Genomic DNA, 22,509 nt, shown 5'->3' with positions numbered 1-22,509 from the left:
CATTTACACAAGAAAATAATTTTTTTAAAAAAAATAAAAATAAATGTGTATAGTATAAAGAACAAAAGCATTCAATTCTATTATTTCATAATAAATAACTCGATATAAAAGCTGTAATATAAGAAAACTTCACTTGAAAACAGGTTTAAAGAATAGAAAAGAAAAGGAGTCGCTCCGAATTGAGGCGCATTTGCATGGAAAGCCAAATAAAAGTGGCAACTTCAACAAAAACGTCACTGCAAATTGAGGCGTATATGCATGCGAAGTCAAATGAAAAATTGCAGATACAAATGAAAAGCTGCCGTATAAGATCATTTCATCGGAAAACAAGCTCGAATATAAAAGTGCCAAGCAGCCAATTGTCTGCACACGTGCCACAACCATCCAATTCGTCTTGAGATTCGCATAAGCATAAGCATCCATGGCTCAGTACAGGGTAGAGTAACCTACTCGGCCATAAACTATGATAAATATATGGCCCAATTATCCAATAAGGAAGTGTAAGGACATAAAAAAGATTGGGGGCACACCACACTCCCTTGACATGTACAGATAATGAGCTAGTTAGGGTGTCAGATTTAGAGGCAACATTTGCTAGTGCTAGAAGAATATTTAAGCTTTGATCCAACACAAAAAAAAAGAGAAGAAAAAAGAAGAAGAATGTTTAAGCAACATAAAGAACGACACAATAATCTATTTGTAAAAAAAATAAAAAGTAAAAAATAAAAATAAAGACCAATAATTAGTGAAAATGTTTTACTCTTTGTGGCACATTTGAGATCGTAAAATGATCCTTGAACTAGTACGACTAGGAGATAGCTTATGGCCTAAGGTTAGGAAATTAAAATGTGTGCACCCCTATCAAATCAATCAAATAAATGTCCCGTGGGAAGGTTTCTTCATCCAACTACTAGTATGGCCCTGCCATTTGCAGCAGACATTATCCATCTAACCCTCATTTTCTTGCTTTACTGTTATGCTCAGAAGCACAAATGTCAACTCATGCCAACAAACAACCTACTAGTTTTCACCTCTTTACAGAAGGGATGGCACATGGAGAGAGGAGATTATTGTGGCTTCAAGGATGGACTTTTCTGGATTATCTGGATTACTCTTTGTTGTGCTGTTTTTGATTGATGGATTCCCCACCAAAGAACAAAGATGTGGAATACACCAGTACATGGTTTGGTAGCATGAGAGGGTTGAAATGAAATCCCCATCACATCACCAAGTGGCAATAATGGATTATCCCTTGCAGGCTGCCAGGAGGGAGGTGGAAAATATGCAGTCTCTAATGGGGTGATGGAATCTGAGGAGTTAGTGATGCCTTTCCAATTATTGGGTACACTAACAACCCTAAATGCTTGTCAGTGGGCCCAACCAGGTTTGCCATCCACTTCAGAGAAATATATATGGAAGTACTCTAGTCACTCTGTGTTGGTCATTGAAAATGCTTGCATACTTTTATCAACAAAAAAAAAGGGCTTGCTTACAGCTATATAGCAGTTTAGTGATAAACTAACCTGTTGCTCAAAAGATCTTACGGTTGATCATACAGTACAAAAGTAATCATGGAGAGCAAACTTTGGCTTAATGATCTGCTAAACTGAGTCAGCTTTCTCTGTGTCACTTTTACTAAAGCAATGTGTTAACTCAGAAAATGAACCCAGTACTTTACAAAAATCCCAATGAAATAAGGAAAACATGTAGGACCTACTAATTGAACTCAACAAGAATAGAACATAACAGTAAGTGGATATGAACTTTATGATATCAATATAGATGCAAGGATTTGTTTAAACTTCAAAACTAATTGGACCTGCATACGAATAAAATTCCTAACATGTTTTGTAAGATATTTAAATTTCTTATTTCCATCACAAAAGATGTTTTTCTTTTCCTCTCCTTTTCTTTTTAGATAAGAAAAAGATTTCTGCGAAGATCATCTTAAATACCTGATTTCAGTCCAGCATATGGATCTTGAGACCAGTCTTTGACAAGGTATAAAGCCTGTTAAGTTACTCATGCGCTATTGTTAAAAGAGCATTTGCGAGAATATCTGGCATATAAAGCAAATCAACTATACCATATTAAATTTCTATGTGCTACATATTACATGCATCCAATTCTAAAACAATATAGAAAAAAAAATCTGAATCTTGATAGGTGAGAACACTGACAAATAAAGAGATCCATAAGACCAACAAATAACCAGGAATACATATGTTGCATATTCAGAACATATCAGTAGATAAAGATAATTGATCTATACATAATGAAAATAAAGATTGAGAGAGATATCATCTGAGAAAAGTTTAGTTGTATGAAAACACAGCAGATAATTACGAGCATCAAAACTACTTGAAGTGTAAACTATGCAAAACTTGAAGACTGCCCAAATTAGTTCTGATAGTCTCAACTTTCAAGAGAAACCCGATCTACCAGAGGAATCAGGAAAATGTAGATGCATTGGGTTATGAGCAGTACTATTCTACAACCTTTACAGCCTTATACTACTCATGGGGGTATAAGACATTTTGAAGGCTATTGCATACAAGAAAGTAACTTCTTTTCAATACACTTGGGAATTTTTTGCAACACAACTAATGCCAGATGTGGCAACAGAAAAACAAGATCTATGCACATACTATGATTTATAGATACTAACATAGATGTAGCATGGTACTTTCACCAAACCTATTCATTCATGTGCATAATTTGTTTTCATAAGAATATACAGCTTAGTATGTTCAACACCGAGGAGTCCTTTAATTGAAGTATGTGTCATAGGGGGCAAGGAGACCAAAACTAGCAGTGAGACAGTGAATGAGAAAACATAACCATATTTACATTAAGAAAAAGAACCTCATACTAAATAAAGTTAAATGCAGGAAAATGATCCATATAGCTGATCGCCTGATCCTAGTAGGGAGTAGGGACTAATGACTTGATGTGATACAAACCTCTCTAAATAATGATTACAGCAGCCACAGTGGATATGCAAAGTAAAATTTGAAAGCGAAAGAAATCTAGGTAGAGAAGGGATTTGTTTTACAAATAAAAGGAAGCAACTTGCAAGCAGTTTATGAACAAGACAGAAGCACAGAGATATTCAATTCTTGTCTATACTTATTTTTGTCAAGAAGAAACCGAAATGTGAGAGGACATCATGGAACGTAGTAGTGTTGATGCAATCATCTAGAAGGAAATCAAGCAAAGACAAAGGTTAAACCATTAACAGCATATGCTTTTGAAAGTAGCCACAGCTTCTCACCTAAAGATTGAAACAATTACCAACCCCATAAAGAAAAGACCAGTTTATAACGGTAAATTGGTAATTATTATGACTAGTATGGGAAAAAGTCAAGAGGCTTCTCATGAATGAGTACACTACGGAAGCAAACAGATGGATTCAACTACATGCAGCAGAAGATATGCTGATAAGAAAGGCAGAAGTACATGAAGACAATGGAATTGAATTAGAACCAGAATATGGGAAAGCATGAAGTGGTGTAACAGAAAAAAATAATATTTCGCCCAGCAAGAAGGCCCATGTAACCAACTTCTTTAGACAAATCACGACCAGCAATAGAAACTCCAAATTCAAACTTTCTGGCAAATGCTTATGGATACCAGAGCTACCATACCGAGTATGATATACAGATACCTTAATTGGGATTTATCATGGTCCAGTAAACATCCGAGTTGAGAAATGGATGAACATGTGAATATAATAATAATGCAGATTGTAGATGAATGGATGAGTGAAAAAAGAGAAGTCTGAAAGATGATTATAATGCTCTATTAGAGAAGTATTATACTATTGTGTGAATGAGACAATATATTACTCCAGGTATACTAGCATCAGATTGCATAAAACAGGGATTTTAGTATGCTACACAACCAACAACAATTTTATTGCCTTGAACTGTGGGTAAATATAAATGTTTGTGGCTGATGTAGTCACTGGCATCTTATTGCAAAATGAATTGCCTACAGGGACAAACGTTGATGCAAAATATCCCTTAGGAAGAGATCAAATACAGACAACATAGCATGATCTAAAGCATGACAATGTAATGTTTTTAAGCTCTATTCTTTCTTAGAACCCCTAAGCTGTTCACCGTAATAGTAAGCACTGCCAACCATCAAAGCAACTGTTGCACCCTGAACTACAACACGAGCCCTCATCAGCTTCTGACCCAACTGAGAATTTCCTTGTCTAAAACTAATTAGACCAGCGGTGAGTACACCAGCAGTTAGGAGTGCACCTGCGGAACTATAACATTAGATTTGCATGTAAACACAATGAGAGTTATAACACTACTTTCAAGCACACAATTAATTAGTTTGAACCGTCTAAAATTGCTCCCATGTTGTTTCTTAAAAAGCAGAATTATCAAGAAAAATTAAGTTAGTCCTGGAGTTGCAAATCTGATTACACATATGGCAGAAGTAAATAATGAGTCCACTAGTCCTTATTTACTGATCCAAGTTAAATGCTTATAGATTCTTCCCCAACTTTATAGTTTCTGAAAACAAAAATGTTAAGGAGCTAATATAGGACACTAATCTAGTAAAATAACGTAAAAATGAGCATAACCGGGTTGGTAATCAGAATGAATAAACCAGAAGACAACAGAAAGAAGAAAAATAGAAAGAGTCAAAAATCATAAGATGCAAAAAGAAAATCAAACTCGAAGTAGGAAAAATGAAAGAAGAGGAAATTAGAAAAGAAAATTGGGAAGCTAAGAAAAGAAAGAAATGGAAGAGAAAGCAAGAGGTAAATTTTCTCAACTAAAACATAAAAACTTATAAAACTGATTTCAAACAAACCGAAAATGCAAACAAGGTTTCAAGAAAAATTGAATTCATGAAAGCAGAAATGCATAAACCACCCAAAAAGAGCCAAATGAAAAACACTGAATTCTAATACACAAACATGCTAGCAAGAGAAATGGAAATGAAGGGCTTCAAATGACTTGCAAAAAAGATACATAGATGAAAGACAAATAAAAAGAGGAAAAAGAGAAAGCATGCAATTAAAATTTGCAGCTGGAAAACAGAAAATGTCGTGAAAAGTAACAAAGAACACATCAGAAAAAACATAAAAATAAGAAAATTTAAAAAACAAGGAAAAGTGGACATAATTAGAAATAACTAAAATAAGAAAAATAATAGAAATACTAAATCAGAAAAAACAGTGAGAAAGAAACAAAATGGAAGAGGAAAGATATGGAACTTAGTTTAGTAATTTTAACCACAAATTTCAGCTGCAAATAGAAATGCAAAGAAAACATAGAAAGCATAGCAAAAAGTAAGATGGTTCTGTATGCAGAACAAGTACAATGAAGAGGTTAGATAAACCACATTAACTAATAAATATAAATACATGAAAAGGTTAAATAATGGGTAAACGAGATAAGAAATAAATACATAAACAAATAAATTTGAACACAATGAACAGAGACATAATTTAAAGGTAGTATAGCAAATTAGCAAAAACCCAAACAAAGATTAATTAATAGACCATAAAGAAATTCAGAAAAAATTTAGCCAGCAATATTTTGCTGAACTGTAAGAGCTACAATAGTAATGAAGGCTTACATAAATGTTCACAAGTAGTATGAATAGCTGATAGATGATGATTAAACAGCAGAAACAAGACAAGAACATTCAACCTTACAGATTCTAGCAAAATCAGGAAGAAAAGGAAATAGAGAAAGCAAGATAAACATCAAAAAGAGAAAATACAACATGAAAAACAGAAATGACTGAATATAGAACTTAAAGTAGAATGAAAGAATGAAAAGGAGATCATAAGAGAAAATAGGAAGCTCGAAAAGGAAAAAAAGGAAAGGGAAAGGCAGAGGTGAATTTGCTCACCTAAGAGAAAAAGAATGGACCTTCCAATAAAGAGAAAATGTAAACAGAAATTTTAAGCAAAATGTTAGCCACAAAGCATAATTTTGTAAGAGATTGGAAAAATATGAACCAAAAGCAGATTGCAACAAAAACTCGCGCACAAAAAATAAAAGGAAAGAGTCTAAAACAAAAGAAAGTCCCATGAAGAATATACAAAGAAAAATTGCAAATATATATAACAATTTAAAATATATAAAAAAGGAAAAATATAACAGAATGAAAAAAAAAACAAAAACAAAAAGGAGGCAGAAAGATGAGGAACTTTGTTTAATTCAATAATTTAACACCAAATTTTATATACTAGTGGGAATGGATAACTACTAAACCCCAATAGCAAAGCTAGAAGACATATCCTTGTAAAAACAAGTACAAATAGTGAAAACCTAGCAACTGTATATCCAAAAAATATTAAAAGAATGAAAACTTAGATGCAACAAATGTTAAAATATAATTAGTTAACACATAAACAAAAATCAGCATATTTTGGTAAAATATTAGTACGCACTACATACGTAACAAAATAATGAAAACTGTGTAGAGAAATATTTTATATAGACATTCAAACATATAGAACAAAAATTTAGAACAGGAAAATTAAAGATAATCTGGCACATAATGAAAAATTACTAAGAACAAAAAAAGAGAAAAAACAATGAAGCAGAGTAGAAAGCAAGAAAAGCCCATAAAGGAAAATGACGGCTCAATGAAAATAAAAAGAGGTAAAATTAGAAAAATATTAATCAGCAAAGTAAAACAAATAGAAAGAAACAATACTGAGGCAAAAAGATAGGAATTTCATAAAAATTTAGTTACTTATAAAATTCTAAAAGATTATATAAAAATTCTAAATTTACTTAACGTCAAGTTAGTTACTCATAAAAATTCTGAAAAATTATATGAAATATAGGATAAGTAGGATATACTCCTTTATGCAAAACAAGAACAGCATTGGAAAATAATTAAGCAATAACATAATATATCAAGTAATAATCATTATATAATTGAAAACATATGTCAAAGAAATATTACAGCAAAAACCAAAACTAACAAGTTAGCAAAAAATTAGAGAGAAGGAAATCAACAGGCAACAACAACAATAACAAATAAAAGAATAAAGAACAACAAGATACAAAATAATAAATGATTGGACTAATAATGAAATATGCAAATAAGACAACAATATCACTAGTGAAAATCTGAATCTAAGAAAAGAAGAATGGAAAAGGAAGAGCTCAATTTCCTCAACTGATACCTCTAATAAAGGACAAAAGCACAAAATATGCAAGTGTAATCCAATCCACAAGAGCACAGTTTTACGATAATAAGAATGAATAAAAAACTAACATCAAATATTAATACAGAATCATGCTAACATAACAAGTCAAAATAAAGGCTCTAATATCATTTCAGTGAAGAATCATCAGCAACAAAATAGAAAAGCAAAAGGAGACAGCCATAATGAATGTTCAAACAAGGGAAGGGAAGCAAAACATAAACATATAAGAAGACAAAACAAAGAACTGTGATCCTTCATAAAATATAAATTAGATAGAGAAGCAAAATACCACAATAAAAGAAAGTACCTAAAGTAAGAGGACATCGAGAAGCGTGAAAGAAGTGAAAGGTTCTTTTTCTTGGTTTCAATAAAACATGAAAAACAAATTAAAAACCCATACAAATCAAAATAAAAAAAGCCTTAGAAAAAATGAAAACCAAAACCAGCATTTCAGGAGAAAATCAAGCTAACAAGAAAGTGGAAATAAAGCACACTAAATTTCAACTCAGGAAAGATACACTAAAAATATATAAGTAGCAGAAGAGAGAAAGCATATAATGGAAAGAGAATATTGAGAATTTGGAAGAAAAGCAGAGAGCAAAAAACACAAAAGCAGGAAAATCAAGAAAATTTTGTATGCAATACCATAAAAGACAGAAAAGGATCACATAACAGCAAAGGGCATAAAGCAAAACAGACAAAGATAAAGTACAGATGAAAGAAATAAGAAAAAGAGACTGATACAAGAAAAGAATAGATAAAAGGCAAACATGAAAAAGATAGAAAACAAACATAGGAAAATATTAAGTGCAAAACCTAAAGAATGGGCAATCAAAAGCAGGTACGAGATGCTCAATAGGAATAGAAATGTAAAATGTGAACAAAAATTCAAGATTGCTGGATCAGTTCAAAGAAAGAAAAGCTTTTCTGGATAAGTGGGGTATATGCAATACCATAAGATTTAAATAAAAATGTGAATATAGTATTCTAAGAAGCTCGTAAAATGGAGTCATTATGATATTTCTGATAGCTATTCAGATGGTGGAAATAGGGGGAAAAAACTTCACTTCCATGACTGTCCATTAGCCAAATTTCTCCATCACAATAACAAGATCTAAGAGACCACTGAGCCTTTCCTTAAATTAGTGCAGCCAAATTAGGGTAATAAAGTCCGTCTTGATTGTCTCAGAACAAGTAAAATAAAGCAGCCACGTCAGACAATAACAGATCAACCCATCTTGCATTTCAATGAACAGTTTAAAGTGCAAACTGTAAATGAACTACTCAACAAAGACTATTTCAGTCAATCCAGCAACATGTTAGACTTTTCACAAAAGTAAAGAAGAAGAACCTAGTATAAATTAAGGAAAACTCACTAATTCTACTATAGTCATGATTCCTCTCCATTAATCAGATTCTAATAAACCAAAAAATAATAATTAAGGATCCTTCTTACAACTTGCTATACAGCTTTACTTCTGTCTATTAGTTCTCCTGTAACCATTGAATGCAACCTAGCGCTGGAAATCTCTTCCTTTGTCTTTCAGCTTAAATATTGACACATCAGTACGTTCTTGAAGAACTTATTATCACATGACTGAGAGAACTTGCAACTGCATGAAATCAATCAAGCACGGTACCACGAATCCTAATATCCTAACCCCAAAGCTATCAGCGCAACTACAATCTTTAGTGAATAACTAAATGAGATGTATCCTACATCTAAATTGGGCTATTTGGGGACCAACCTAGGAAAGATTAGATAAAGACACAAATTCTTGACAACACCAGATATCAGATCACATAGATGTATAAATAAACCAACAAACCTTCAACAAATTCGAATCCGACATCATGTCAGCTCATATCGAGAGAAGAACGAAATTAGAAATACGCCAAATCTAAATCAAGCTATTTAGGGTAAATTGCGAAAGACCGGATCAAGAAAAGAAAACCCTAACAACGCTCGACATTAGATCATATGAAAACCCTAAGGAAGACGAAAGCAATGCATCTAAGAACGATCTGTGTGAAGAATCTAAACAAGATTACCAATGGGGACGAAGGGGTTCTTGACGCGCTTCTTGCTCGGCTCAAAGAGCTCTTCAAATTCCGCGGCTCCCATCTTTTCCAATTACCCGCAGAGATTTTTTGGTAATCTCCCGAGCCGAACGTCAACGGTAAAGATGAACCTCAGGCGGGTTGGGATGGGCCTCGTTCCCGAGCCCGCCACGAGCCCAGTGAGGCCGGGCTGAATAAGCCAGCAATAGGTTGGGGGATCGTCCTCTCAAATATATATTTAAACCCCCCCCCCCCCCCCCCCCCCCCCCCCCCCCACATGATGACGTGGCAAACATTTACTAAAGTGATTTCTTTGATGTCAAATGGCACTTATAATAAATGACTTGTGTGGGTGTGTTTGTTTCGACGTCTCCGTTAGCATTGAGTCTAACCGTTGGTTTCTACTTATATATATATATAATTATTTAGTCTAAAAGAAGAAAAGGGAATATATTGTATATTTTAATATATATATATATATATATATATCATCTAAAGGCATCTATCTCTTTTATTTCGCTAATAATGGTATAGCTTTTGCAGTTAGCATATGATTAGTAGCCTGGAATAAAGTGTCTTAGATGCTCAAGTTTTTAAAATTAAAAAATTTCTTTGCCTTTCATGAATGGGTGAAATTAACCCTACTCGAGAGTACTTTTACAATAAGCCATTACTATAGTTCAGTAGTATTTTGAATGGTCATGGTTATAACGGCTTGGTTGTACGTGGTTTGTGAATTGTTCGGATTGCCATTGCTGCTAAGCAAGTCTTTGCTAGGCTTAATTATTCTCATGAGAAGGTTAAATAGGACCCGTTTCTCTCATGACCAAATTAGCACAGAGATACTGTCACTAGCAGACGCCTCATTTTGAAAACCTTTTATGTTATTAAGGAAGGGCTCCTCAAAATAATCAAAGATGGCAGATCTAGGGATGTATTAAGTGACTCTTGGGTTTTTTTTTTTTGCCTCTCTCCAGCCAACCTTAGACTGGCCCTGTGTGAAAGGGGTTTTGAAATCAGCCTCCCTTTTGAGGGAAAGCCCCAATTATTAGGTCTGAGTCGTCTCACGCCTGCACACACTAGGTTTAGCCACGGTTAGAAGTGTCTATCATTATCCTAGATAGGTGAAACTATATGCCCCATTGGATCAGAAGGGTTTGAAATGTCGTTGGGCTATCTGTATCCCGCCAAAGATTAAGACATTCCTCTAGAAGCTATGTTGGAATTGTCTTCCAACTAGAGAGACTCTACGCCTTGGCATGAGTTCAAACCATGCTTGCTCGCTTTGTTGGGCTTTTTAAGAAAAATGCTCCCCACTTTTTTTGTTGTTGTAATTATGTCGTTAATATCTACTCCAATCTAAAAAATGCTATGGAATCTTGACCGCTCTACCATCGGATTGGGTGAATGGATAATAGCTTTTGGGGCAAAGGAGGGAGATCTTTCCAACCCATATTGATCCTTATTCTATTCTCTCATTAATGCGATTCTTTGGAATATTTGGAGTACTATGAGACTCGGTGCAAGTCACCTTCTCTTAAGTCTATTGTAAATATATTCATTCGCTAGGAACTGCCTTCATTGAGCTCATCAAGCTTAAGTATCGATGGTTCATTTATGGTGAATTTTCGATCGGGTGGAGTTGGATTTATTTTCCGCTCATCAATAGGTGCCCCTATATTTCCTGGTAACCGTTTTGGCCGACGGAAATCGCTCATTACCATTCGTAGTCATAGTTTTAATTCTCTTATCATTTCCTCAGACTTGTTTATAACCTCATTGGTGGAGGATTGCCGGTTACTGATGATAGCTATACCATGGTGTTACCTCCCATACTTATTGCGATATCAATAAAGTTGTTGATTGACTTACAAATATTGCTTGTATTATGAGTCTCCAATATATGCGACGAGGCTTTTTCATTACACTTGTACAATTTTTGTCTATCAATATTAATATCTCCTTATATATTCACAGTGGTTAAGTAATTTAATCTATATTCTTTTAAAAAGTAGTAGTTCAAAATATTATGTACTTATTATTTTAGCTTACCATAATCAATTAAAAAAACAATTAATTACTTATATATATATATATCAGATAATTATTAATTTAAGAAAAATAGTTACCTTTATGATCTATTTAAATATAGTTTTCCTTCGAAGTCAAGTCATCAACAAGATCAAACTCTTCGGAGACGCGCGCGCCCGAGAGCGACAGAATGGAGAAAGAAACGAGCACTTTCCCCTTCACCTTCCCCTCTACGCTTTCCAAACTCCGCACACAAAAATCCTCTCTCCACTCCTCTCACCGTCTCCCTCGTCCTTCTCCAACCCTAGCCCTAATCTCCGTCTCCTCCTTTCCCTAATCTCCCCCCCTGGAGACCATGGATCTCGGCAACGGCGAAGTCGTGGACTCTTCGTCGAATTCGGACAACCGCGCAGCCAAAGCGGGGCCGTCGATGGACGCGGTGGTGAAGGTGTTTTGCGTGCACACGGAGCCTAATTTCTCGCTCCCGTGGCAGATGAAGCGGCAGTACAGGTCGAACAGCAGCGGTTTGGTTATCGCAGGGAGGCGAGTGCTGACGAACGCGCATTCCGTCGAGCACTACACCCAAGTCAAGGTCAAGAAGCGTGGATCCGATACCAAGTACGTCGCTACTGTTTTAGCCATTGGAACCGAGTGTGATATTGGTAAGAAGGAATCCATTTGATCAATTGTACTGCAAGTTAGTATCGGAGTTTTCATTTTTTTTCAATGAAAATTGACTTCTATTTTTCGGCTCCATCCAATTATTTGTGGACTTTTAGCATATATTAGAGCTTAGGCAAAAATTAATTTCATCTGAAAATTCGTGGGGACTAATTAGTATGGTACGTATTGCAATAAATAGATTGGCTTATATTATCTGTAGTTAAGTTTGACTAGTAGACATGCCCCCATATAGATTAGCTTGAAGCATGGGAGTTCCCACGGTAAATTTTTGCATGTAGGCATTGACTTAGAACATCAGTATATGTTTGAGGAGTTGTCATGAACTCTGCTTGGACTACTAGGAGTTGATCATGTGGGTTTTTCTTCTTACAACAGTTAACTCTCACCTTGTGTCTTGACAACTTTTCAATGTTGAAGCCCTTATTGCTCTTAACCCTGCTGTCAGGGAATTGCTTCATGTACCATTTATTGATTTTATGAATATTTGGATAATTTCACAATAAAGGATCAGAAGCAATTTTCCTTTTTTCATCTTTAGGTCAATCTAATGCACAGGTGGCTATTAACAAATTGCACACTTAAGTCACCAAACAGGGAATACAACTCATTCCAGGAATGTGGTTCAGGATTACCTAGAAAGAAGAGATTGTTACTATAGTGTTGCAATATATCTTCTTCTTTTTTCCTTGATCATTTTAGTTTAGCTACTTTATTTACTTATTAGATGTGTTTTTTGTTAAATGTGGTTGAAAAAGATTAGCTAAAAAAATGCTAGCAGATGTCACTGTTGTTGATGATATTTAATATGCATGCTAGTGTCACATTTAATTATCCTCGAGAATGTTTAGCACTTTAGCCTGCCTTTTCTGTTTATTCCCCTCGATCTATAATATGTTTCAGAAGCTACTCTGATTTAGTTGTCAACTATGTGACAATTTTTCTCAGCCATGTTGACTGTCAGTGATGATGAATTTTGGGAAGGCATTTCTCCAGTGGAATTTGGATCCTTACCTGCTCTCCAAGATGCTGTTACCGTGGTTGGTTATCCAACTGGAGGGGACACAATTTCTGTGACAAGTGGTATCGTCTCAAGAATGGAGGTTCTATCTTATGCCCACGGTTCCACAGAACTATTAGGCCTGCAGGTTAGGGGACATTAGTTTAAACTTATTTAAGGAAAAAAAATGAAGAATTGCCCTCATGCCATGCAGCCACTAGAAGTACCTATTTTTGAACTTATAATGTCATTTTGCTTTTCTTTTGCAATCATCTTGTTTATCTGTTTTGTATGTGCTTGTATAAATTCTGACTTTGTTTTGGACAGATAGATGCAGCTATAAACTCGGGAAATTCAGGTGGTCCTGCATTCAACGATAAAGGCAAATGTGTTGGCATAGCATTTCAGGCACTTAAACAGGATGATGTGGAGAATATAGGCTATGTCATACCCACTCCTGTTATCATGCACTTCATTCATGATTACGAGAAATCTGGTGAATTTACAGGTATTGTTCTAGCAAAGATAGGATCATTGGAAATGTTCATATATTGTCACTTGTACTTTAAACTACTCTGAACATAAGGATAGTAAATGGTTTTGCCATGTCAGTTAACTGTTGAATTCTGCTATGTTTGAGTTCTCATTTATAAGGTCTCTGTGAGGATTAACCTTCCCATGTTTCCATTGGAGTTTGGTGATCTTTCACAATAAATGACCTAGAAGAATCTTAGGAATTGGTATCTTGTTAGAAAGCTCTCTTTTATCGATGGGTGTCAAATTTGTTTTGTAAATTGACATTCTTTCTTCAATGCAGTTTGTACTGACAAATCATAATTAAATCCCATTTGCTCCATGCTCCATCATTCATGTGCTACACTGTTTAGAAGTAGCTTTCTAGTTGCAGAATCAAGGATCAACACAGAATTTTAGTTCAATTTGTTCATCCACTAACTTTGGTGATTCTGGATAAGTATGTTGATCTGTCATGCGGAATTAATGAGTTAACTTTTAAGATTTGTATCCTCATGTCGTTAAGTAGAAATAACTGCCCCTGGCAAGCCCCTAGTTAATAACCCATGATGAATTCTGTTGTATGCTTTGTCAGACTTGTACATTATGCTGTAAATTATTTTATTATATAAGAGTAGATAGCATTTACTTCATCCACACTCCACAGCATACATGTTATCTTAGGTGCTAATTGGCCCTTTTAAATCAATATTGGTATCTACTTTACAATCTCTTTTTGGACAACAGTGGAAATCCCCCACCTTTTCCAATTTTATTATCGCTATGCAACAAATATCTTACCCTCTTTAGAGTGCATATTATACATTTTTTTCCCACACTTATTTTTTGTTGCATACATTATTTTAACTGCAGGATTCCCTGTAATTGGGATTGAGTGGCAGAAAATGGAAAATTCTGATTTGCGCAAGGCAATGGGGATGAAACAGGACCAGAAGGGCGTCCGTGTGCGGAGAGTAGAACCTACTGCACCAGAATCAGCGTTTCTAAAGCCATCTGATATCATTCTTAGCTTTGATGGTGTTGATATTGCTAATGATGGAACTGGTCAGTATAATTCATAATGTTATTGAAATGTATTTTTTATTTTATGTGTAATGCCATTTCTCGAATGGGGACTTGCCTTCTCTGACATGCTGGCGTCATCTATTTCATTGTTTCATACTTCCATGTTCTGAGGTTATATGATGTATTGATATGTTTATGCAGGCTAACCTGATTACAACTTGCTCTTTTACATTGCTACCATATCTGTGATACTTATCTGTGTGATGGCTATCTAGAATGCAAGCTTTGATTGCTATTCCAGAAAACAAGTGGAATTGGGAAAACATGTAGAGAACTAATATTAGATATGAGAATGAACAACCATGCTATTCTGGAAAGATTAAAATTGTCCTTGTTCAAGATGACTGACATTTCTTTGGACTTCATGGAGTGAGTACATTTCCCTTGATACCATGCATCCTGATTTTGTGGTTCAGGACATGAATGTCCTCTCCAGCAACTTTGGTAAGCTGCTTACCTTTTGCACTCCCTAGACGCCTCACTGCTGGGACCCCAGTGCATCGAGGCATTTTCTTTGTACTACACATGGAACCCTGTTCTAGTTAATCTGCAATGAGTTGATTCTGACATTTTATTTCATGTGGTTATGTAGATGCTGTACATGTTGCTCTGATGGGTTGCATGATCAAAATGTACTACCTAAATTGTAGATCAATTTTTACATTGAGCATTGGTTCTTGTTGATAAATGAACAGATGGTTTTGATTCTAAACCTTTTTGTATTTTAGATCTATGAATTGGCTTTCAGATGATCATAAAAGAATGTGACTGACTTATCACTAATGTTGACTCACTTCTATTCTGTTCTGATCTTTAGTTCCTTTCAGGCATGGTGAACGCATTGATTTTAGTTACCTTGTTTCTCAGAAGTACACTGGGGAGAAAGCTGTGGTTAAAGTTCTACGGGATTCTGAAATTCATGAATTCAACATAACTCTTGGGACTTACAAGAGCCTTGTTCCAGCTTACATTAAGGGAAAAACTCCATCATATTACATTATTGCCGGTTTCGTTTTTACAGCTATATCTGTTCCTTATCTCATTTCTGAGGTGCATGACTTACTTAGGTTTAAAGTTTTTCTAGTTTTATTAATATTTTGATTCTTAAATGGTAGTCACCGAAAGCTTCTGCTGATGCATAGTTTGTTACTTTTGTCAGTATAGAACTAGTAACCCTTTGTCAAATATTGCAACTCTAAGGTAGAATTACTCGAAATAGTAGTTTGAGACTTTGTGCAGTAAGTCTTGTTGATAGGTAATATTTCAAGAATGATTAGATAGCACAGCAAACATCATAAAGAAAGAGAGAAGGAAGAGAGGGGATTGGGGAGAGACCTGTGTGTGTGTATATATATATAGTGAATTGAAAATTGGTAAAGAGAAGCCTCTTTTCTTTTGATTTTGATTTTGATTTTAGGTTCACAATTCAAATAGGATTCCCTGAGACCCTCTTCTGTAACCAAACTTTACCTGTCACACTATTACAATGGCCTATAAAAGGAAACCCTTGAACTTTTTGGACATAAATCCTAATGAAAACTTTTTAACCCATTGTGTACATCAGATGAAGCACTTCAAAGTCCACCTAAAATATAATGAAAAATATGATCTGGAAAGAATGCTTGTCGTATATTGCGAATGTGTGATAGTTCTTATTTTGTTGAACTAAGAATGTGTTGCGCTACTCTGCATGGGCCCAGCATGTTGTGGGAAAGCATGACCATATTGCTTAGACAATTATCACACTTTATCGATTATGTTATTCATTTATTGTGCTGCATATTTTTCTGAGGAACATCACTGTGGACTCGATAGTACAGCATGTTAATGACACAAAGTTTAAAACCTATTTCTTTTTATTATTTAAAAATATAATGCTTGCTATTCTAATATGGTAAGATGCATGGTTAACGTGTGTTTATATGTTATCTCCAGTATAATGCATGTGATGGCAATTACTTCATCTTATAGCCACATCGTTAATGGAAATGCAGCTTTTCTGTCATCACTGATGCACTATTTATATTTATCAGTATGGAAAGAATGGTGAATACAATGGACCTGTGAAATTGGTGGACAAGTTTTTATATGCTATGGCACAATCACACGACGAACAGGTCGTAGTGGTTTCTCAGGTTTGATATTCCTTCTATGCCATTGATTTAAGTATAAAAAAGTCAAAATCAATTTGTAGTTGTGATACTCTTTTAAGTATTTTTATGCTTATAACTTAGTTCCCAAGTCTACCAGTTTTCCCATGGTAAAATAATGTTTCTTTATACTTTCTAGGTGCTTGTGTCAGATATTAATATTGGTTATGAAGATATTGTCAACACTCAGGTGAGAACAGCTCCTTAGATCCTCTTGTTTTATTTTCACCCAAGTGAGCTGAGTTGCCTGGTCAGGGAGAAGTTATGCTGTGCGTTCATTTCTTTGTAGTTTCTCTTCATACATATGTGCAGTCAAACTTAAGTTAATACTTGAGATTCTTGGTTGCTACTTAAGTCCTGAATGACTGACCTTCTCCTTTACCTGCCCTCTGCAGGTGCTTGCTTTCAATGGTAAACCAGTCAAGAATTTGAAAAGCTTGGCGACCATGGTAGAGAAATGCAATGAAGAGTTCTTACAGTTTAATTTGGAGTACCAGCTGGTCTCTCTCTCTCTCTCTCTCTCTCTGTTAATAACAACAATCATTTCTATTTGCACTTGAGATATCATGGCACATGCAAAGTGTGACTTGAAAGAAAGATATGACATTTTAAAGTACTATGTATTTAAGAATTTGCTGAACTTTTAACTTGAGCTTAAGTTATAATTTTTTGCCTTTAACCACTCGTTATTAGTGGTTTATTTACAAAATCAAATGGAAGAACAAATCTACGAGGAATTGATCACATCTACTTTTGCTCTCTAATATCTTTTTTTCTCTTCTTTTTTGCATTAGTTTCTCTTACACCAGAATCTTGAACACTTGTCCTGTTTTGGAGAACTAACGGATTATCCACCCCTTTGTGCTGTTTACAGATTGTAGTCCTCCAAACAGAGACTGCAAAGGCTGCAACACAGGACATTCTAACACTGCACTGCATACCTTCGGCCATGTCTGATGATCTGAAGACATGAACGGAAAGCTCCATGGGAGCTTATGCATCATGCAGCTCCATTCTGTACATCTTTTTGTTCTCTTAAGTTTGCTGTATGCGGAATAACTAGTCTGTAAGATGCTAAGTTAAGTGCTGCAATTTATTGGGATTGAGATCTCCCAAATTTGGGATTATTTTGCCATATAGTGTAGCTGTAATATGCTCAATAAGCTGTAATGAGTCATATTTTGCAATGCCAGACTGACTGACTGTTCAAAACAAACTCAAGTTTCTATAATCTAGTCTATCTTAGCAAGTCAAATTGCATTTCAGCAGCGAGGTCATTTTTTTTCCAATCTTGCAAGCTGATGAAAACGTGAAGTCATGTACTGTTATTCATGTTGAATGCAAGTGATATTTGATTGGAGGATGCATGCTAAGTATCTGTTTAGTGACAGACATCAGGGTAGGTGTAGACTATGTATGGGGTTCTAGTTTCCTAATAAGAGTACATGTAACTATGAACAACTCCTGAGGATGGCATCCCATCCAAGATCTCAAGACCTCACAAATGAGCAGCCGATAAATAGATAGATCATCAGCATAAGTATCAATACTCAAGCTACGGCATGAACAGAATTGAAGTGTGGACATAGAATCAAAATATTCAAAAGTACATGAATCATAAATCTGACATCCAAAAAAAATAAAAAGAAGAAAAAAAAGAAAGGAAATTCTGATCGTCAAGACGCAGGCAATGGAATAGCACAAGCCAACTATTCTATAATTTTTAATAGAAAAAAACCCTTGAGTTTGATCATATGTCTCATAAGCCGAATTTAATACCGTTTTCTTTTCAAATCTAAATTGTTTAATACGAAGGAATATAACGGAGGCGACGGTGGGTAACGGAAAGGAATGAAAGGAAAGAAAGGAATGAAAGGAATGAAAGCTTCCTCACAACGGCTCTCTCCCGAGAGCTCTCTTTGTATCCCCAATCCCTCTTCATTCTCCAATGAAGAAGCCAAACTTCCTCCATTCCCAAACCCCTCCTCACCTCTCGGAGAAACCCAATTCGCTTCTCCTCTCTATTTGTACTCCCGCTGCTTTTCTTGTTCTTGAAGTACTCTTTGCTCTCCATTATCCTTTCCCTCCTTCTCTTCTCATTTCTTTACTCTATTGCAAACTATTAGGTGGTTGGAGAGATGGGTTTGGTGGATTGTCTCTAGTATCTTCCTTCCTTTCCATACGTAGCTCCGAAGAGAGGTTCTTTTCCTTTTGCTGTCCCTTTCTCCTACCAGCCGTCTCTCTCGACTTCTCTGTGCTAGTTCATTTCTTTTTTGTACTAATTGGTTCTCTGTTTCTTTTGCAGGTCTGGAAGGAATTGCACAGTTTCCTCTGGTAAAGCAAATCCTTTTATTTGAATAGCATTTAGATGATTCTTATACCTTATTATCTTGAATAGCCTACGCATTATTTCGTTTGTGCTGTCTGGGTGCTAGCATTTCCCCTTGTTTTTTAAGCATGCAATTTCTAACCTTTCCAATTGTTGGGTTTTGAAGGAAATTTTATTTGGTTTTCGGATATCTTTTTCCATGAATCTCTTATTCAAGGGAGTCGATGCCCCATTGCGTTCTATAATTTCAGATTTGTATTTCCTTTGCTTCTAAATTTTGGAGGTGAGTATGGGGGCATGCTCTTGATAAATCAGGAAATAGGACTTTTGGATCTCATTTTCCGGGAAAAACGAAAAGAAAAATCCCAATTTGCAAATAATAATTTTGTTCGTTCTCGAGCATATAATCTGAATAATATTTCTTGGATATCAGGAACCCAATCTGATCATAAATTTCTTCAGCAAATTTGTGGGTCATACTATGCCTTTCAATATAGTTTCATCATGGAACAAAAGGAGGAGAAGCAAATCACTTGACCATATTAATCCCTGTATGTGATTTTATTTTTATTTTCTTCTCAGTTTTGACTGCCAGGAAATATTAAATCTGGCATGGCCACTGAAGCCTTTAATTCATTGAACTTGGGCAGGGGTATACAAGCCTGTTGAACTTTGGCAGCTCAAAGAACAAAGCCCCCCTCTTAAAAAACGTATCTGTTCATCAGTTTACACTCTCAAGGAAATGGAAGAAGCAACTTGTGCTTTTAGCGACAAAAATTTGATTGGGAAAGGAGGATTTGGTCGGGTGTATAAGGGAATTCTGAAGGATGGAGAGGTCTGTTTGTAATTTTATAATATTTTGTCGCACCATTACTTTTCGTATTGCTCGTTGCCATATTAAATTTTATTTTCTTTTAAATTCCATGTTGTGTAATCTGGGTAAGATGATGGTGCAGATTGTCAAACTACTTTCTTACATTTGAGTTTATTTACTATAGTTTAACTCAATTAGGAGTAAGGACTGCAGCTAACTAGACACACAAACAAGTCAACTAGGGAAGACTAGACACACAAACAAGTCAACTAGGGAAGAGAAGAATATATTTTGAATTGCTGGTATGTTCTGTTTTATTAACCTCAGTTATTCTATGCATTCTTCTATTTTAATCTAAAGGTTGTTGCGATCAAGAAAATGGATCTACCGCCTGTTAAACATGCTGATGGTGAAAGGGAGTTCCGTGTGGAAGTGGACATCTTGAGCAGATTAGACCATCCAAATCTAGTTACTCTGATTGGCTACTGTGCTGATGGGAAGAATAGGTTCTTAGTGTATGAATATATGCTTAAAGGGAACCTACAAGATCTTTTGAATGGTCAGTATCAGGAAATTTCTCTCTTTACTCCTACTGCATTTTCATTGTGCCTCATCTTTTGGATTTTCCTCCTGCATCGGCATTTCAGGAATCAGTGAAGTGAAGATGGACTGGCCTTTGAGACTGAAAATAGCACTTGGTGCAGCAAGAGGCCTTGCTTATCTCCATTCTAGTTCAGCTGTTGGTGTCCCTATTGTTCATAGGGACTTCAAGTCTAGCAATATTCTACTTGGCGAACACTTTGAGGCAAAGGTAATGAATAGTATGGTTCTAGTTATGAACCTGATCAAATTTGACCTACAATGCATGTGGCACAACCTGATAGCAACTGAACTCCTCAGATTTCTGATTTTGGCCTCGCTAAGTTAATGCCAGAGGGTGCAGACATGCATGCAACCACGAGAATGCTAGGTACTTTTGGCTACTTTGATCCTGAGTATGCATTGGTACGTATCTATTTCCTGATAAACATTTCTTCCTCTTTGTCCTGATTGGTTTCTTACTATAGATTGTTTATAAGGTTGCAGTTTTTAAATGAAGAGTAGGCATCTGATGCAGTCTGGCATTCTGGGAACACTCTCAACCTTTTTTTGGTTTTCTTTTTGTTTCACTGGAGTGTTCCAGAAGGCTGTCTGTGGCATTGGATCTGCAGGGTGGTTTTTCTTAAATATTCACACAAAACTCTATAATAAGCAATACCTCAATCACATTTGTTTAAATGACACATCCAATTACCTCAAGAAAATGGTCTAAAAGAGAGGCTAATATTTATTAGTATCTTAATGAAATCTTATATGATAATTCACAACCTAAAATTGCTGCGTAGTCCAAAATTTGGATTGGAAGATACTATGTTAGGTTGAAAAATGACTTTCTAAAAAGAAGCTTGTTGTTCAGGATTAAAGGTAGTGGAATAAGGAACTGTTCAGATGTTGTTTCATATGCTAGTACTATCCACTGATTCCTGATGCTTCTTTGACATTTAAGAGAAGAAAAATTAGAAGACTGAAAGGAATACGATGATCCTTCCTTCGATTCTGCCTACTTATTTTGGAAATTTTAAGAGAGACTAGATTACATCTCGAATGAATTTGCATAACTTGTGAACTAACGGATAAGAGATCTTACTGTATAATGTTGTAAATTTGTGATCTTTCCTTCTGTGGTAATCTTTACGGAAATTTAATTCATTCTTGTCTAGCAATTTAATTTTGTGGATAGTATTCTCAGCAAGAATTCCCTTATTGATATGTTACAGACGGGAAAGCTAACACTGCAAAGTGATGTCTATGCTTTTGGTGTTGTGTTGCTGGAGCTGTTAACCGGTCGTAGAGCAATAGAGCTAAGCCAAGCCCCAACAGATCAAAATATCATATTAAAGGTATATATAGCTAGCTCTTAATTGTAAATGGAAGAGGCAGCCATTAGCCAAGTAAACTTATGGGTTTATTATCATACATACATTGAGATCAGGTCCATCAAATATTGAATGACCGGAAAAAGTTGCGGAAGGTGGTCGATCCTGATATATCCAAGAGCTCCTACACCACTGAGTCAATCACAATGTTTGCAGGCCTTGCTTCTCGCTGTGTCTGCTTCGACAGCGGTGGGAGACCGTCGATGATGGAGTGTGTGAAGGAACTTCAACTCATTATGTATGCCAATATGAAAGTATAGAAACTATCTGAGTTCTTGAGAGCCACTGGTCAATTATCTTTTGTATTTTGCTTCTTACAAATTCTTTTGAATGTAAATAGTGAAACGATTGATAGTTATCATGTTCCATTGAGTGCCAACTGTATAATTGTATCAGGTTTAACTTGATGTTATGTTATCCAAATGAGTACTATCTGTTATCTTCACCCCACTTAAGCTAAGGGCTTGTTTAAGTTTATGAATAAGAAATATCATCATGTTTCTAGTTAAAGCATCAAATCATACAAGTAGATTCTAACCAATAAGATTAAGAAAAAAACAAATATAAGTATGACTCAAATGGTGTTACTAATAAAAGATTAGGCCATTTATCCACTAACTACTAACGATTTTCTCTGTATCTCAAATGTCAATTGACTTTATGGTGC

General features: G+C 35.4%; 2 protein-coding genes across 2 annotated transcripts; both read left to right on the top strand.

Moving 5' to 3' along the window:
* Positions 1–11,451: 11,451 nt before the first annotated feature.
* Positions 11,452–17,850, top strand: LOC140777318 (protease Do-like 9). Its single transcript, XM_073121352.1, has 9 exons — positions 11,452–11,955; positions 12,923–13,122; positions 13,302–13,482; positions 14,361–14,552; positions 15,391–15,623; positions 16,607–16,708; positions 16,863–16,913; positions 17,119–17,223; positions 17,598–17,850. Exons 1-9 carry the CDS (start codon positions 11,649–11,651, stop codon positions 17,694–17,696), a joined length of 1,470 nt encoding a protein of 489 aa, XP_072977453.1. The 5' UTR covers positions 11,452–11,648; the 3' UTR covers positions 17,697–17,850.
* Positions 17,851–18,281: 431 nt separating this feature from the next.
* LOC140777319 (probable serine/threonine-protein kinase PBL28) lies at positions 18,282–22,301 on the top strand. The gene is made up of 9 exons (XM_073121353.1): positions 18,282–18,922; positions 19,029–19,057; positions 19,486–19,603; positions 19,703–19,887; positions 20,227–20,425; positions 20,514–20,677; positions 20,767–20,871; positions 21,684–21,806; positions 21,899–22,301. Exons 3-9 carry the CDS (start codon positions 19,534–19,536, stop codon positions 22,100–22,102), a joined length of 1,050 nt encoding a protein of 349 aa, XP_072977454.1. The 5' UTR covers positions 18,282–18,922; positions 19,029–19,057; positions 19,486–19,533; the 3' UTR covers positions 22,103–22,301.
* Positions 22,302–22,509: the final 208 nt, after the last annotated feature.

The sequence above is a fragment of the Typha angustifolia genome, chromosome 15, assembly GCF_048772165.1.
Source record: "Typha angustifolia cultivar Huaian chromosome 15, ASM4877216v1, whole genome shotgun sequence".
Lineage (NCBI taxonomy): Eukaryota > Viridiplantae > Streptophyta > Magnoliopsida > Poales > Typhaceae > Typha > Typha angustifolia.
This window is presented reverse-complemented; position numbering and strand designations above follow the sequence as displayed.